The sequence below is a fragment of the Sciurus vulgaris genome, assembly GCF_902686455.1.
Source record: "Sciurus vulgaris genome assembly, chromosome: 2".
Lineage (NCBI taxonomy): Eukaryota > Metazoa > Chordata > Mammalia > Rodentia > Sciuridae > Sciurus > Sciurus vulgaris.
Window position 1 is genome coordinate 165,916,593 of NC_136462.1, and position 16,600 is coordinate 165,933,192.

General features: G+C 35.6%; 1 protein-coding gene across 1 annotated transcript in view; it reads right to left on the bottom strand.

The window, feature by feature from the left end:
- The window catches only part of SPTLC3 (serine palmitoyltransferase long chain base subunit 3), a 168,000-nt gene that overhangs the window by 75,185 nt on the left and 76,215 nt on the right, over nt 1-16,600 (bottom strand). Inside the window, exon 6 of the mRNA XM_079128498.1 lies at nt 15,084-15,177. Coding sequence (XP_078984624.1) covers nt 15,084-15,177 — 94 coding nt within the window. The remainder of the gene's footprint in view (nt 1-15,083; nt 15,178-16,600) is intronic.

Genomic DNA, 16,600 nt, shown 5'->3' on the forward strand with positions numbered 1-16,600 from the left:
ATCAGAATCAGCTGGGAGCTCCTCAGACCACAGAGTCTCAAGCCCCTTTCTAGGCCCATGGAATCAGAGCAAGTGCTCTACCACTGAGCTACACCCCCAGCCCAGAGTCTGCTTCTTAACAAGACCCCTAGATGCCTCATCTGCACACTAAAGCTTGAGAAACTTTTTCTTGAGTCTAGATCATATGTAATTCCCAGTACTGTGAGCAGGTTGATGGAAGAAGTAGTTTAGTTTTGATTTCTCCAACTCTCTGAAAGAAGATGCTGACTTTTCCAGGGAGTTAAAGCCACTCCAGGGTTTGAGGTCTTAGAATGCTCCAGGAGTTAATACATTCTGCCGAGAAGATAAGTTTCCCAGTGTTGCACAAGTGACCCACAGGGTCTTTTGCTCCTTTCCTCAAAATGTAGCACAGTCATGGTGGAAAACAAATTCGTTGGTCCCTGGTTGGATCTGGTTCCTTAGTGTAGGCTGCAAAATAGCTGGAGAGTCTGTTTTGTGGTACCCAGTGATTCAATCTAAGGATGGGCTATTTCACTGAAGCTTCATACAGTAGAAAATGCAAGAAAATATTCTTAGTACTTAGCTGGCAAGAACGCAGAGGCCAAACTGTAGCATTCTGAGTGGAAATTTAAGCAACCAATAGGATAGGACTCCAACAACCGTTACTTTGGGATGGCTTTTACACAAGGGGATACAACTTTCTGGGTCCTACAAGTGACCTGGCAGTAGTTGGACTCATGTAGTGGTTAAGAAATGCTGTGGATGTTCTAATTGCATCCTTTAATTTCAGCTCCTTTTTGCAAACACAGGCCATTCTTTGTACAAGAACACTTTTTCTGTCTGTGGGAGCATTCATACTTGCCTGAGAGAGGAGCAGTCCTCAATCCCTGACCAATGGGAATTGGTGCATAAATACCCCAGCTCCCTACCCTATCAGGTGGGATAACCCTGAGATATATACACTGGTGCTGAAGTCTTCCTACTAGGACTGAAATCCAGTTGTCCACTGTGGTAACTTGCTCCACAATGCATCCTTTATTGAATGCTCTCTCTTCCCTGTCTCTGTTCCCAGCTCACCTGCTGGTGCTTCCTGGGATCACTTCCTAAATAAGAGACTCGCACTTAAATCCTCATTTCAGGGTCTGCTGCTGGGAGAAACAAACCAAGACAAAGACAACAGATTTGTGTTTGTTATTTGTTATAAGTTCTGTTATTTGCCATTTGTGTGATCTTGGCAGGTCATTTAATCACTTCAAGGATCAGTGATTTTTAAAATTTTACTAAAGAGGGGCTAATAAAGATAACTATGTATCTGGTTGTTGTTAAATTAAATGAACTAATTATGTAAAGGACTTAATATGGTGCCTAGTCCCAGTGAATGCTGAATAAGTGATAGTTATGACTTACTTATTATCCAATTTACTTTTCAGTAAGAGCTAGTCTACGGTGATTAGAGATTCAGTACCCAGCTTTGGATTGAGCATTACTAAAAATGCACTTAGGAGTCCTCTGCTGTTCTTTAGGGAGAAACCTTTAAGGGTTCTGATTTTGCTTACTTCCAGAACTTTCCCCCATTTAGTCTTCTCAGTCCTTCATCTGACTTTGTCGGAAATAGAAATGATGAATAGCTTGGAGTCAGAGCTGAGTCTATTCACACAGTTTATTACGATGGTCTGAGTAGGTTTGATTACACCTTAGGTACATGGTTCCTCTACAAATTCAAGGGCCAAGAATTCTAATTAATTTACAGTTGTCCTAAACAACAAAAGATACACCATGAAACTACATACAGATAGATCCTTCTTTCCTCAAATAATCACAGGAGTATAAGTAAGGTATAAGGAGAGAACATGAGGTGGAGAACAGTCCAGAGGAGCAGAACAAGTTTTCTGCAGTTATATGAAATCCCATAATGCCAGTATTGAAGTATGTGCCAATATAGGAGGAGATTCTTAAGAACCTGCCTCAGAGTTATTAGCTTCTATCTGGTCTGGTTGTATGTCTCATATACACATGGCAAGACAAATTGACATCTTCTGCAGATCCTTAAACAGTCCCTGCATTATATCATTCCAATCTGTGTGGATACCTGTTAAGGATTAAAGCATCACTATGCTGTATATTGAAACATTTAGTATTATCATAAGAAGAGCAAAGCAAGAAAGATAGCCAGCAAAAACTGAAGCCATACATACAATCACTCCATTTAATTTTTTCCCTCTTCATATACCTTCTCATTTTCTCCATCTTTCAAGAAAGAAGTTATTATGAGGGCCTTGCAAATAGCTGTGCTCCCAAAGGAGGTTATTTTCTTGATGTAAATATAGTGGAAGGGAGAGTCAGCTTATGTTCCAAAGTGGTCTGATGCATGTCAGGGAGTGGGGACAAGGACTGGGCTTATCTGATAATGAAAGTGTATTAGTTTCCTATTGTTGCTGTAAGAAAGTCGTACACATTTTGTAATTTTAAAATAACATGAACTTATCTTTCAGATCTGAAAGTCAGAAGTCCAAAATGGGTGTGACTAGGCTAAAATCTAGGAATTGGCGAGGCTGTGTTCCTTTCTAGAAGTTCTAGAAGAATCTGTTTCCTTGTTTTACCCAGCTTTTAGAGGCTTCTGTCATCCCTTAGCATGTGGCCTCTTCCATCTTCAAAATTTTTTCACACTATATTACTGCCACCCATTTCCTTCCCTTTTCACATTTTAGAACCTTTAATATTACACGGGACCCATGTGGATAATCTATTTTAAGACTAGCTGATTAGTAAACTGAACTTCATTTGCAATCTAATTCCCTTTGTCATGTAATAGAATATTCTGAGGATCAGGGCATGGATACCTTGGCCAGGGGCGAAGATGGGTGGGGGCATCTTTAGCTTTCTACAGAAAGCTAAAGAGCAACCACTGCTCATTCATAACAGATATCCATGGATTAGATGGTAGGTAGATTCTGACCCTAGCTGCACACAACCCCTAAATAGCTGGGAAGGGCAGCATTTATCCAGAGAGTTCCAGGTCTCACCATTGAATATTTGCATAATCCTGGACAAGTTGATTAAAACTCTAAGCTTGAATCTCCTCATTTGTAAATTAGTTCCTAGCTCATGGGATTTGCCACAGGACTAAATATACAAGAGAACACCAGTAACTCAGCATCTGGCACAAAGGAAATTCTCAATAAGTGTTAGTTGTTAACATTTATTATATTATGGCCATAGTTATGCTATAACTCACATTAGTGTAGTACAGTTATACTCTAATGTAATATAGATATAGTATAGCTAACTGTGGGAAGCCACCCCTGGCTTGTATGAGAATCAAGCGTAGTGGAGCCATTAATGGGAGGATCTGGCCTCAGGAACTCACAGTTATTGACAATTGTTTGAGAACACCTGAGTCCGCCATTCTTTGTGAGGGCAATCTAAAACTCCACAGTAATCTCCACTGCCCGCCATTGGCGCCTCAACTTTGCTAATTCTTGTAATATTAAAAATGTATATCTATTTGCTTCTAACAATTTTTTTCAACAGAAAGATAGTTAATACTGTCATCGACATTTGTTTAATGTCTTGACTTTTACAATTAAAGATAAGTAAATTAAATTTAAAGTAAACAGGATTAATATATGTCTTTATTACAGGATTAGTTACTGATTTATAAGGTTGAAATACTAAAATGTTATCTATTGGGTGCTAAAATATTATTTACTAAGTATAAAAGCATCAGATACTCTTGACTAAAATATATTTAAACATTTGATGTGTATGTCATTTGGTTAACATAAAAAAAGGCCTAAAATTCTTTTATTCTCTGCATTCTCACTGAGAACTAAGTTGCTGGGACTTAAACTACCAGGTGTGATATATAAGGGTCTAAGAAATTTTTCAACTTGTAAAGTAGAAGACTATAACATGTCTGAGTACATTAAAATAATTTGTACAAAATAACTTTCAAAAGGTTTACATATAATTAAATTGGTTATATAAAATTAACACAATCAGCTAAAGTTATTTAAAGCTTTTTTCTCTTTAAGTTCTGCTAAGTTTCTATCATGAGGCCTATTTACAAGTATAAATAAGATCTTTTCACAGACCCCTATTAATTGGGTCTTTTAACCAAAGAATAAAAGGAAGAGGAAATAGTTAAAACAGTCATCTAATCTCATTCCAATAGAATAATTTCTTATGTCTGTTCAGTTTTAATTATTTAGAAAAGCTAGAATAAATTAATAATTATAAAATTTTGGTTAAACAATAACTGTTGTTTTAAAATACCACCTTACATTCCAGATTTCAAATTTCACTTTAAAAGCTAAACTTGGTTAATATAAAAACATCAATGTAATTATAATAATTATTACTAACTTGTAATATGTTAATTGTATTTTTATTTCCCAGATATATGTCTTTAATGTATAAGATTTAAAAGGACATTTTACAAAGCCGATGGTCTCCAAACTAAATTTTCTACAATAATGGTCTCTTCCAAACTTATATAATAAAAACAAATTAATTAAAAATTTAATTGTGTCATTTAATATTTTATGAGTTATAAAATTTTTATGTTACACTGTACACTGAGAAGTGAATTTAACTATATTTCTAAAGGATAATTAAGAGACACTAGCATATTTAAAAGTTAGTAATATGAGATATAAAAATATTTTGACACCTTCCCCCAAGAGGGGATAAAAGTTCTCTTAACTTGTCTGTTTCATGTTTCAGATATAATATTAAATTATGATACCTAAGTTATATTAATTCAAAAAAATTATATATACAAATTTTATGAAACAATATTCAAATAAGAAACTAAGAATTAAATTAAAACACCTTACCTAAATTTTATCAAGAGACTCATTTAAGAAATATTAAGAAGTATACATAAGAATCTCTTAAAAATCTACTATACATGAATAACTACTATTAACGTTTAGTACATAACCTTCTAAATTGTATTCGTACAGCTGAATCTTTATGCATAAAAAATTTTAACAAATTCTTTAAAATATTATTACTAGATCAATGACATAAAATTCTAAGATGTTTAAATAATTAATTGGATCACTGTCCTGAAAGATACAACCAATTCACATTTTACCCAATAATATTTGAAGGTATTAATTCCCTATACTTGGATCAACTCAAATTTGATGACAATAAAAATTTTTCATAATATGGTAGTAAAAAGCTGTTCATTGCTTTACTTCATTTTTTATTATTAATAAATGAAAGAAAATTTTCCTGTGCTCACTACACATATGTATATTCTATTTAAAAAAGAGTCTGTGGAGGCCACCTGTATTAAAAGTCTGCTTCTCATCTCATTCCAAGTTAATAATTCAAGTTCATTGAAAGTTAAGTTCAAAAACTAAACTTTTGTTATACAAATTACTATATTCTTAATATAAACAAAAATTAAAGATTTAATGTATAAAATTATATTGTTTAATTAATAACTATTATAAAAATTAAATATTTTTACTCTTCTTAATTTTATATTGTATTTCCCTTACAAATGTTAAAACTACTGTTTGTTAAAGTCTTACACTTGTACCAATTGTAATATAAAAACTTGTTAATTTAAGATAATACAGCCATTACCTATAAAACAAACAAGTTGTTAAACTGACTTTCAATATCTATACTGACCCCATTTCACAATTTTGTCTCTTAGTCCACTACTAGAGACAAAATAAAATGATACATTTGGTAAAAACTAGGTCTCCTTTCACTGCAATGCCCTCTTTAGCCCAAAAACATTGACTTTAACAATTCTCACATGCTTAAGAGGTAACTTTTACAAATTTTCCTGGCCAAATAAAAATATTTATTAAGTCACTTCTTATAGTTTAAATACTTGTACAATGCTAGGTCATTGTCTACAATTTAAAACTAATGATACTCCAACTTGTATCAACTTTTTTCTACAATTTTAAAAAATTAAAAGGGAAAACAGAACCCTACATAAACCCACTAAATTTCACAAAATTATTTCAAAAAAAATTTTTTTTTAATTGTGGTATTAAAATTCTCACTGCTGCTGAGTGATACATGGAGCAATATAATACACCGGATTCTATATCCAGAAAAACCAACCTGTCATCGTGGGGGCAACTGAAGAAACTTACACTTCAGGCTGAACAGATAGTTCAACAACAGAGAAATAATAAGACTCTATCCACCATATTTATAGTTGTACTGGCTTTGCTGAACTGTCATGCCAGTAGAATACATGGAGAATTCATTCCCGTATTTACTAATGATATTCATATAATCAAAAATTTTACAGATACATGTATTACATTTATTCATGCTACTGGATTTAATTATACTGGCTACAGTGGAAATTACCTATATGCTGGTCTCATGATAAATATTCTGGGTATTTAAAGATAGCTTTTGAGGAAGAGACAGCTTAGGGAGTACCTAGGCTAGCCAATCATACTGACCCTTGGAATTTAAGATAATATGTTCAAACATTTATTAAAATGGGACTCTCTCATAATAAGCCAGTCATTTCCATGGAACATTCACCAGTATCTTACTGCCCTAATCATCCTGCAATAGAATTTGGCACCTTTCATAAATGGATGGAAAGTGCAAATGTCTTGCCAATGCAACATAAAATCTCTAAGAGTGGTTGGATATGCTTTGTATCGATCTTCAAAATTGAAAAAAAAAAAGAGTCACATTGGAATGTCACTTCTTCCAGAAGGTCCACAGCCAGGAAGGCTTAACATGACAGCACTGCCACTAAGTTTGTTTTGTTTTTACTTCTTCTTGAAAAGAATTTGCAGGCAACCATGTTTAATTTGAATTTTTAATACAGTAGAATATCTAAGAAACTAGGAAAACAGTTATCTAAAACTATTTTCAGAACACAAAAATAAGATTTTATATATATAATCATTCTGATTTTTTGAAATTCCATGATTTGAACTACTACCTATTGTTTGGGTGTTGCTTTGCACTAGTAATAACCATGTAATGAAGACCAAATCAGAGCCCAGCAAACTGATTGATGTTACACTAAAACGATCAGTAATTCACATAGGGCTTCCAGCAGGTATTTCTTAATTGATGAAAATTTGGGTCCCATATATTTCGATGTATTCTCTCAGGTTTCTATCTGTTCCCACATTCACAATATCTAGGGACATAGTCCATTCTGTTAAGATGCTATGACTCCTGGAAATATTGATGAAAAGATTGAGACAAAATCAAATGCTTTAACGGCTACTGTTACAAATATTTGTAATGAGCTTTCAGCTCTCAAATTTAAACAAAGGCTTAAATGCCATGATGACTATAAGTATGTCTGTGTTACTGTAGCCAAATATGATACTTCCCAATAGCATTGGGAAGTAATTAATAATCAACTAATGGGCATTTGACATGTCAATAATAGCCTGGATCTTATGGAGTTACATCATCCAGAATATTCAGAAAAGCAGAGTTGATCTCATGGACCCTACATCACTAGTGTTGGGAGAAATCCTAAGTCTTGGCTAGCAGTTGTGAATGTCTCAAGTGTGTTAAAGGAAAACCTTCGCACATTCACACCCATCAGGAATACCTATGGAGAGGAGCATTCTGCTCTGGTCACTTAGGAAAGTAAACAACTGTCCCCAAATTTACCTAGTGTTACTAAGGGAACCTATATAGGGGCCTGGTGGTCTGATCCCCTGTGGCACATTGTGATTGGGTTAAAAGTCTATAAAATATATGGTTTCTCCTGCAATAAACCAGTTTGCAGGTTGCTCGCCACAAGCCTGCTTTTCCCCAACTCCTGGGGTCTGGGTTATGACTCCATCAGCTCTTACCTGCACCTGAGCTAGCCTAGCACACACCCTACACACTAGTTCAATAAATACTTCATGAATTAATTGGCTTTAATCCTAGAAACACGCAGAAACATTCTGCATGGTGTATTATTGGAACGATATGTTTGCTACTAATTCTTTATTGGTATCATGATAATAGGCTGTCATACACTCAGAAGCAGGATCTGGAAATTTGAAGTAGCTGTCCATCATTTGCATTTAAAAAACAGAAAAGGTGGATATGCCATAAGCCATCCATGGCTTGTATGAGAACCAAGCATAATTGAGTCATTAACCAGGAGGATCTGGCCTCAGGTGCTCACAGTTATTGATAATTGTTCAAGAATGCCTGAGTCATGTGGTTATCCCGCATTGGCTCACTGCTGAAGGTCAAATACAAGCATTGGATGGGAGTGACCTCCTAGAGCCAAATGACTTGCTTCTTCCATCCCCCCATCCTGTTTTTTGAGGAAGAAGCTCCTACTGGTCCTTTTTGATCTATACCGATATAAATAAAGCAAGCACAGGCTCCTTCTTTGTTAGAACCAGAGCCTTCTGAATGGTTCAATCGGTCATGCCTCTGCTCTTAAGATAATTCTGTCTTCTGTCATTATTTCTGATAAATAAATTTAATAGCTTTTATTTCACAGCCAGTCCATCCCTCTGACAGAAACCTTTTCCCTTGCCTATGCCTGATGTGCAGGGAGAGGTAACATTTATTAAAAAGATAGAGATAACTTATCTATTCTTTAAGAGCACAAAAGGAAGAATGAAGAATAAGTTGCTGAATGTTTTAAGAGCTTTGTAAAATTAAGAGGTAAAATTTACTCTCAAATTTTTAGTGAGGAAGTTGGGAAAAATGTACACTCATACATTGCTGGGGGAAATGCAAATTGGTGCAACCGTTATGGAAAGCAGTATGGAGATTCCTCAGAAAACCTGGAATGGAACCACCATTTGACCCAGTTATCCCACTCCTCAGTTGATACTCAAAGGACTTAAAATTAGCATACTACATTAACACAGTCATGACAATGTTTAAAGCAGCTCAACTCACAATAGTTAAACTATGATACCAACTTAGGTGTTCTTTAACAGATAAATGGATAAAGAAAATGTGGTATATATACAATGGAATATTACTCAACTTTAAAGAAGAATGAAATTCTGGCATTTGGTGGTAAATAGATGGAACTGGAGAATATCAAGGTAAGCGAAGTAAGTTGGACCCCAAAAGCAAAGGCCAAATGTTTTCTTTGATATGCAAATGCTAATTCACAATAATGGGGCGGGGCACTAGGGAAGAATAGAGTTACTTTACATTATGTAGAGGAGAGTGAAGAGAGGGGAAGGGGTATGGGAGTGGGAAGGGTAGTAGATAGTAAACCGAAACATCTCCTTCAGTATATTTAACAGTGACTTATTACTCTTATCTAATATTATCTAATCTATTGTCCATCTTCCAACTTTGTGCATTGTCTCAGAAATCTCTTTTAGAGCATTTTTTTCCATCTCCTTCTGAATCCAGTCTAGGACCACATATTACACTCAGTTGTCACAGTTCTTCTAGTAGCTTCTATTCTGGAGCATTTCCTCAGCCTCTCTTTGTCTTTTATGATATTGACATATTCTGAGAATACAATTCCTTTCTTTTTAAAATAACAGCATTTCTAATTCATCTAGCAATAAGATTATGTGCTGATCTGCAGCCTTTGTAAATAATGTTGAATTCTTCTCAGGTGTCACATCTGGAGACACACAATGCCCATTTGCTCCTCTCTGATGATGTCACTTTTTTTTTCCAGCTGTCCAGGTGACCTTTGATTTTTTTTCCCTAGTATAGTTACAATGTTTTCATAGTGATTTCACTGAAACTGTTATCCTGGACTTGGAATCTAAAGGAGAAGATACTAAATAGCTGCATGCCTGACATGGGCTGGGTCAGAAAGAGCAGGTTGAATTACTCTGTATCACTGAACAATCACTGAGCAGTTGAAATGGGCGGGGAAAGACAATCTGTGGCTAGATCAGATTTACTTAAATTTTTAAAACAAAGTTACTTTCTAAGGTTCTGCTTAGAAATCTTCCCATTGCACGGTTTCTGTTAAATTCATTGTATTTCCCTTTTTGTTTGAAAATTGATGTGGTCCCATTGTGCGCATCTACTTTATGTATCTATGGATAAGAGAATACTTCTTGATAACTCTGTGGAATGAAAGGTGGGCAGCAATTTGGTCTTCAGCCTCAACCAACAGTGCAAGAATCATTTCGGGCCACCTTCCCACTGACTCCCAAGGTCCTAACATTCCTAGGTCGTACTGCATTAGTTGGTAGGAAACTGTGCCTGAAGAAGTCAAGAAGTATTAGCCAAGCTCCATTTCACTTCCTGACCTATGTTCCACAGGCTCTCACATTTTCTGTCCTTATGCAGACCAAGAAAAGCTTGTCCTGAAGTTGAAGCCATTCTCTAATCTGTCCTATTGGTGATTCTTTGTCTGCTCCTTAGAACTTCATGGAGGATGAAGTAGGAAGCCATACTTGAGTGTCTGACTTGTGCCCCAGCAATGGTGGTCAGAGAAACTGTGTCAGTTATCTATTGCCATGTAGTAATTTACTCCAATGCCATGTGGCATAAAACAAACATTTATCATCTTACAGATTCTATGCATCAGAAATTTGGGAGGCTTGGTTGGGTGGTTCTGGCTCAGGAAACTTGTGAGGCTACAGTCAGACGTTGTCTGGAGCTACAGTCACGTGGAGGCTTGACAGAGACCAGAGTTCAGTTAGAATGCCCCATTCACAAGGCTGTTGGTAAAGGTCATCTGTTATTCTCCATAGGCAGCCTAAGTGTCCACATATGTGACCCAAAGGAGAATGAGAAAGATGGAAGCCATGATGTCTTTGAATCTTAACCTTATTCTTTTGATCTGTATTCTATTGATTCCTTATTTCTATTCTGATACATTGCAGAAAAGGACCACATAAGAGAATAAATGCCAGTAGATGGGGATCATTGGTGACCATCCTGGAAAACTGATACCCATATAGCTTTAAGATGAGTAATAATTTTGAAAGTTTTCAACATAAAGAATGATAAATGTCTGAGATAATGGATATGCCAATTACCCTGATCTGATCATTATACATTATATACATGTATTTAAATGTCATACAATAAATGTGTGAAAGTAGTATGTATTATTTAAAAAGTTAAAAATAAAAGCCTTAATCTGGAGAATAGGAATGTGTGATGAAGGAATAATAAAGTTTGTGCTTGATCTTCCAGTTGGGTATGCATATATATATACACATATATGTATGTATTTACATCTATGTATCTACCTATTAATCAATCATTTAAATTATCTATCAGCAACTTCTATAGAATCTCCAAAGAAAGACTAAAAAATGGTAGAATTTGGTATGAATTTCGAACAATAACAAATTCAGGTAGAGAAACTATAGGATGATGCTCTTTGGGGAACAAATAATCTTGTTTTTTTTCATCCAATGTTATTCAAAGCTTCAGTTTAATTCAATTAAATTGATCTCCATTTTCACCTCTGAAATATGGGAAGGCACAGGATATATGGCAAGGCAACTAAATGTCTTGAGAAAAAACAGTTCACCCATGGAAAAGCATAGCCTGAAACAGAACTTCCCAGGCACCTGTTGTTGCTTCTTGAAGTACATGCATCTTAACTGGCATATACACTTATTGACTACATTAACAGGCTGGATCTTAGTTTTTAACCTCTTCTCTAGTAGTTTTACCCCACACTCAGGTCATGCTGGAAGTATTGCACACACAAAATTGTTCCTCTGATTATAATTCTCTTAATCCTTTAAAGACTATTGCAAAATGCCAGTCATTTCATGCAATGCAGGGTGAACTGACCTCTGCCTTTTCTACTGTCCATCAGTGATGTGATGACAATTATGAGGATACAAATACTAATAACAACACAGCAGTCATAAATAATTAGTTGTTCCCATTGCCAGTCTTGTGCTACATATCCTTCAACACATTTTGAATTAGGTGTCATAATTATCTTCATTGTTTGAATAAAGACATTGAGAACCAGAAGTTTAAATAATTTGTTTAAGACCATAGGCTAATAAAGTACAGAATGAGGACACTAATGCTTGGGTCAAAGCCTGTAATTAAAAAAAAAAAAGCAGTCTTAAGTTTTGTATATACTATATGAAAACAATGATAATTTTAGACACAATTTTATTGTAGGGAAACGTAGAGATCTTAAGTTTATAATTCAAAGAGTTTTAATAAGAACATAACCATCACATCAATCAAGATATCATAACTCTCCATCACCCCAGAAACTTCCTTGATGCTTCTTTATACCAATTCCCTCCCACACAACCAGAGATGGTCATGTTATGATTTCCCTCTCCATAGGCTGACTTTGTCTACTTTTTAATTTGCTGCAAATGAACTGACACAGGATGTATACTCTTTATGTCTGATGTATTCCCTTAGAAATTATTTTTCCTGAGAGTCATCCAGTATATCAGTATCTTGTTTATTTTCTAATATAGAATAGTATTCTATGTATGAATAAGTAAAAAAACAAAAACAAAACCAAAAAGTGTTCCATTTTTCTGCCAATGGACAATTTAGTTGTTTCCAGTTATTGGTTATTATGAATAAAACTATAACTATTCTTATACAAGCCTGTTTGTAGACATATGCTTTCATTTCTCATGTGTAAATACTTGGAATAGAATTTCTGGATCGTAGTATAGGTGTATATTTAGCTTTATAAGTCTTCGTCAAAGAGCTTTCTGAAGACACTGTACCATTTTATATTCCACCAACAATGGGTGAGAGTTCTAGTTGCTCCATGTCTTCGCTAACATTTGGTGTTGTCACAATTTTATTTTAACCGTTCTTGTGGGTGTGAAAAAGTATTGTGGCCAAAACCTGTACTCTTAGCTGTTGCCTGATGCCATCCTGGATCTTCTATATTTTGATCCACAGTACAATTGCTTGCAAACATCTCTGTCTGTTCTACTAGATCATATGCTCTCAGCTAAGATATTATCTTATGCTTTTTAAGTCCTCCAAAGGCTTAATGGAGTATTTGAATCAAAATAGGTATTCAATAAATATTCATTGCATTTTAGGTTGAGACACTGTATCCACATTATTTTTACTCTGATAATTTAAATCAGAAGTAAAAGAGCAGTGAGAGGAAGAGTGAGGTTAGTTAGTATGTGGTGAGTGCCTGGTGATATTCCAAGGTGTGCTGGCAAGATCAAGGGCAGCTCAAATAAAAGGAGGTTTAGAAAACAAGGTCTTATAGTGCTCATTATACATCATGATCATTAGTAGATGCCTTGGTTCCAACACAGGTATTTGGACTTAGCTGGTCTGAAGGTAGGTACAGTCACTGATCTTTCAAAGATATTCTCTAGATACTTATATTGTGCAAATAGGGCCATTTGTCACTACTCTCAATAGAATGGAGTGAAGAAATGAGATATTAACATTGGCCATGATATGGTGCATTTGTTCCATGATATAGTTCATTTGACATGTCTGTGTCTCCTTCTAGAAGTGAGATTATCATGTTAAACATTTACATAGATGAATCAACAGTTACATAATTGTCAACAATCCCCTTTATTTTTTTCACAGCAAGGCAAAGGCTTTGATCACCAATCATATGTCATGCTAAAGATTGAAAAGGGCATAGTATTCTAGAGCTATACTGCCAAAAGCATTTGCTCTGGTTTCTTAATAAAACACATTTCTTGAAGCCTTAAAACATGTGTTCTCCAAACGTGAATTCCCAAAACTGCCAATATAGTTTAAGCCTAGATATAACAAATGATAATAAATCAAGCAGAACTGAAGGGACTTAACTTGGCTTATTAAAGATTAAAGCCAAGATTGAGTGTTTGATGCAGAATTAATCAGTGAGGTCATTGTATTTTGAATTGCATTGAGCTGGACATTGTAGACGAGCCATCAGGCTCACCATCTGCTTCTTCTGGAGGGCCTGACCCTGAACTTCACTCCAAAGATTCAACTTCAACAGAGGCTGAAAGTGGTTCAGTAAGGCATAACCAGACCTCACGCCAGGCCCCTACTCAGTGAGAGCAGGAGCTTTTTTCATTCAAACAGCTGTATGAGGTAAAAAAGGGAGGGTTTACTTGAGTATACCTCAATGCATGTTCTTTTCTTCCTCATCAGACAATTATTTTTGGTATGAGGTGAACAGAATGGAACTGGGAGAAGGCTTTCTCTGTTTTTGATCAGTGATCTTTTTCTTACCTCAATCTTTGCTACCTCCTTCAAAGAAGGAGAGAAGTACAAAGCAAGAGAAACAGGGAAACGTGGAGGGAAAGGGGGAACAGTAGGGACAAGTGGTGAGAAGGAAAAGAGAGAAAAACCTTGTTTGTGTGTGGTGTGGTGTGTATGTGTGTATATGTGTGTACTTGTATGTGTGTGTACTCAAAAATAAAGGAGGTCTCTGACAACAGTGCATTAGAATCAGAACCTCTGAACCAGGAGATCCTTCTACCTCACATAGTTCAACACCCTCAGTTTACCGATGAGGAAACTGAATGCAAAGATTAAAGGATTTATGCAAATTGACCCATCAAGTCAGGGGCAGAGCCTGATGAGAGATCTCAGGTGTCTACCACATCTACGTCCTTCAGAGTGTTTCCTAAGACTGGCTTATGCTGCCTCATCAGATCTTCAAAGAAGAAATAGCCTTTTGACTTCTCACCACTCTACCTCACAACCCAGAGCCTCAAAAGAGATTTTAATGAAGTTGAATCATTTATGAGGACAGTATCTGATTATTTTGTGGGTGGGAAGAGTGAAAGGAGGCATGATACTAAGAAATAAGCTCAGTTTTTACCTGACTATAAATAGAAAACTTAAGTCTTCACACTTGCCCAAGGCAGTTACAGGATGGGGAGATTTATAACTGTCTGATAACTAACAATCCTAAGAGATCAGTCATGTCTTGAAAAACCACATTATAAGGCCACTAACAGTGACACTAATGTTTTTGGGCTACACTTCACAATCTGGATGTTTAATACACTTCATCCATTTGTTCCAGGTCACCAGAGGTTAACAATCCAGCAATAAATATAAGGACAATTGTGCTTCATTAAGAAAAGTTGCCAGTTTGAAGAGCAAGGACAAAGCTTTAGCAATCATCTTTGCTTTCATCTAGGATCAAGCCAGTACAAGTTGAAGAAACACATAATACTTACTGTTGTGTTTGAAGGGCCTTATGGTTGCACCGGAGAGTCGAGCCCCAAGGACAATAGAGGTGTGGTTTAACTCATCACTTAAAATGAGGCATCCCTGTGCAGAAAACAAGCACACAGAACAGAAGTCAGTATGTAAAATGAAGGGAATGAGAAGACACTCTAACACCTATCACAAACTCTGAAAGTCCTTTTTAATTTTCAAAGGCCAAGGGTTTAAGCTGGTGTCTATATGGATAAAATACGGATAGCAGTAAGCTCACAGGGATGAAAATTGCTTTAAGAGATCACATCTTGACTGGAACATTTACACACACTTAGCAACAGAGAAGTTCATCCAAGATCTTGTTTGGGCACCAGTCAGTCTAAAGGATTGACCTTCCGACAGGAAAACCTATCTGTTTTGGGGAGGGTTGTGGACTTGCTGGGGTGCTTGGATCCATTCTAGATCATTTTAGATGGTCCTGAAAAGCCAGGGCTCTTTCAGCAGGATGTTTCAAGCTCTCACTCTGTGTGGTTCTCATTCTCCACTGTGTTAACATCTACAGAGACAGAAGCATCACTGCTTTGCAGTTAAAAGCCTTGAATTTGGAAAAGTATGAATGGCCATTTAGCCTGAGATAAGTGAGAAAAGTCAATCCAATTTACTGCTTATAAATTGCTGTTTGTAAATTTCTTTTTTAATTCAAAAATTTCTAGATTGTAGAACTGTTCAAGCATACTAATAAAGCAGTGATGAATTGGGTGGACCTTTGTCTTTTGTGGTCACCTAGATGAAAAAAAAAATGTGTTCTCTCTTACATTTTGGTACTCTTACACATGGTATGTTAAAGTTTTTAAGGCAAAAGTTAGCAAAATTCCCACATTTCCACATTGTAGACATGTACCTGTGACATATTAAATTTTCTCTGTCTAAACATTTGAGATTTATCATAGTCCTCATTTCTATATCCTGCAGCCATTCTCCTACAAAATCACAATGAAATTATCGCACCCAAGAAGTCCCACATTTACATACTACTATTATCTAATATATAATTCAAATTCAAATTCTCCAACTGTTCTAATACTGTCTTAATGTCTTTTATAGATGTTAATTTTCTTTTATTATTTTTAAATGCAGAATCTAATCTAAGATCACTCATTGCATTTAGTTATCTTTAAATATTTTTAAAATATCTATCTGATTATCACACCTATTTATTTAAACTAACCAATTCCTCATTTTTCTTGAAACGTTTTCAATCATTCTGGCATGTTTTACACTATAGGAATTTTTGTGATTTGGAACCTGCCTTATATCTCTGGTCTCTTCTTTGATCATTATTGTATGCTTTATTTCCTCCAAACCTTTGTAATTTGTACATGCTGTTCCTTCTTCCTTGTGTTAAGGAAACAACTTATGTGTTAAAACTCTGTTCTCATGCCACCACCCCACAGAGTTATCAGTCTTTCTCAAGAGGAGTCTGGACAACACTTTAGTGCATGATTTTTTTGTGGTATTCCTCCAATTTTACTTA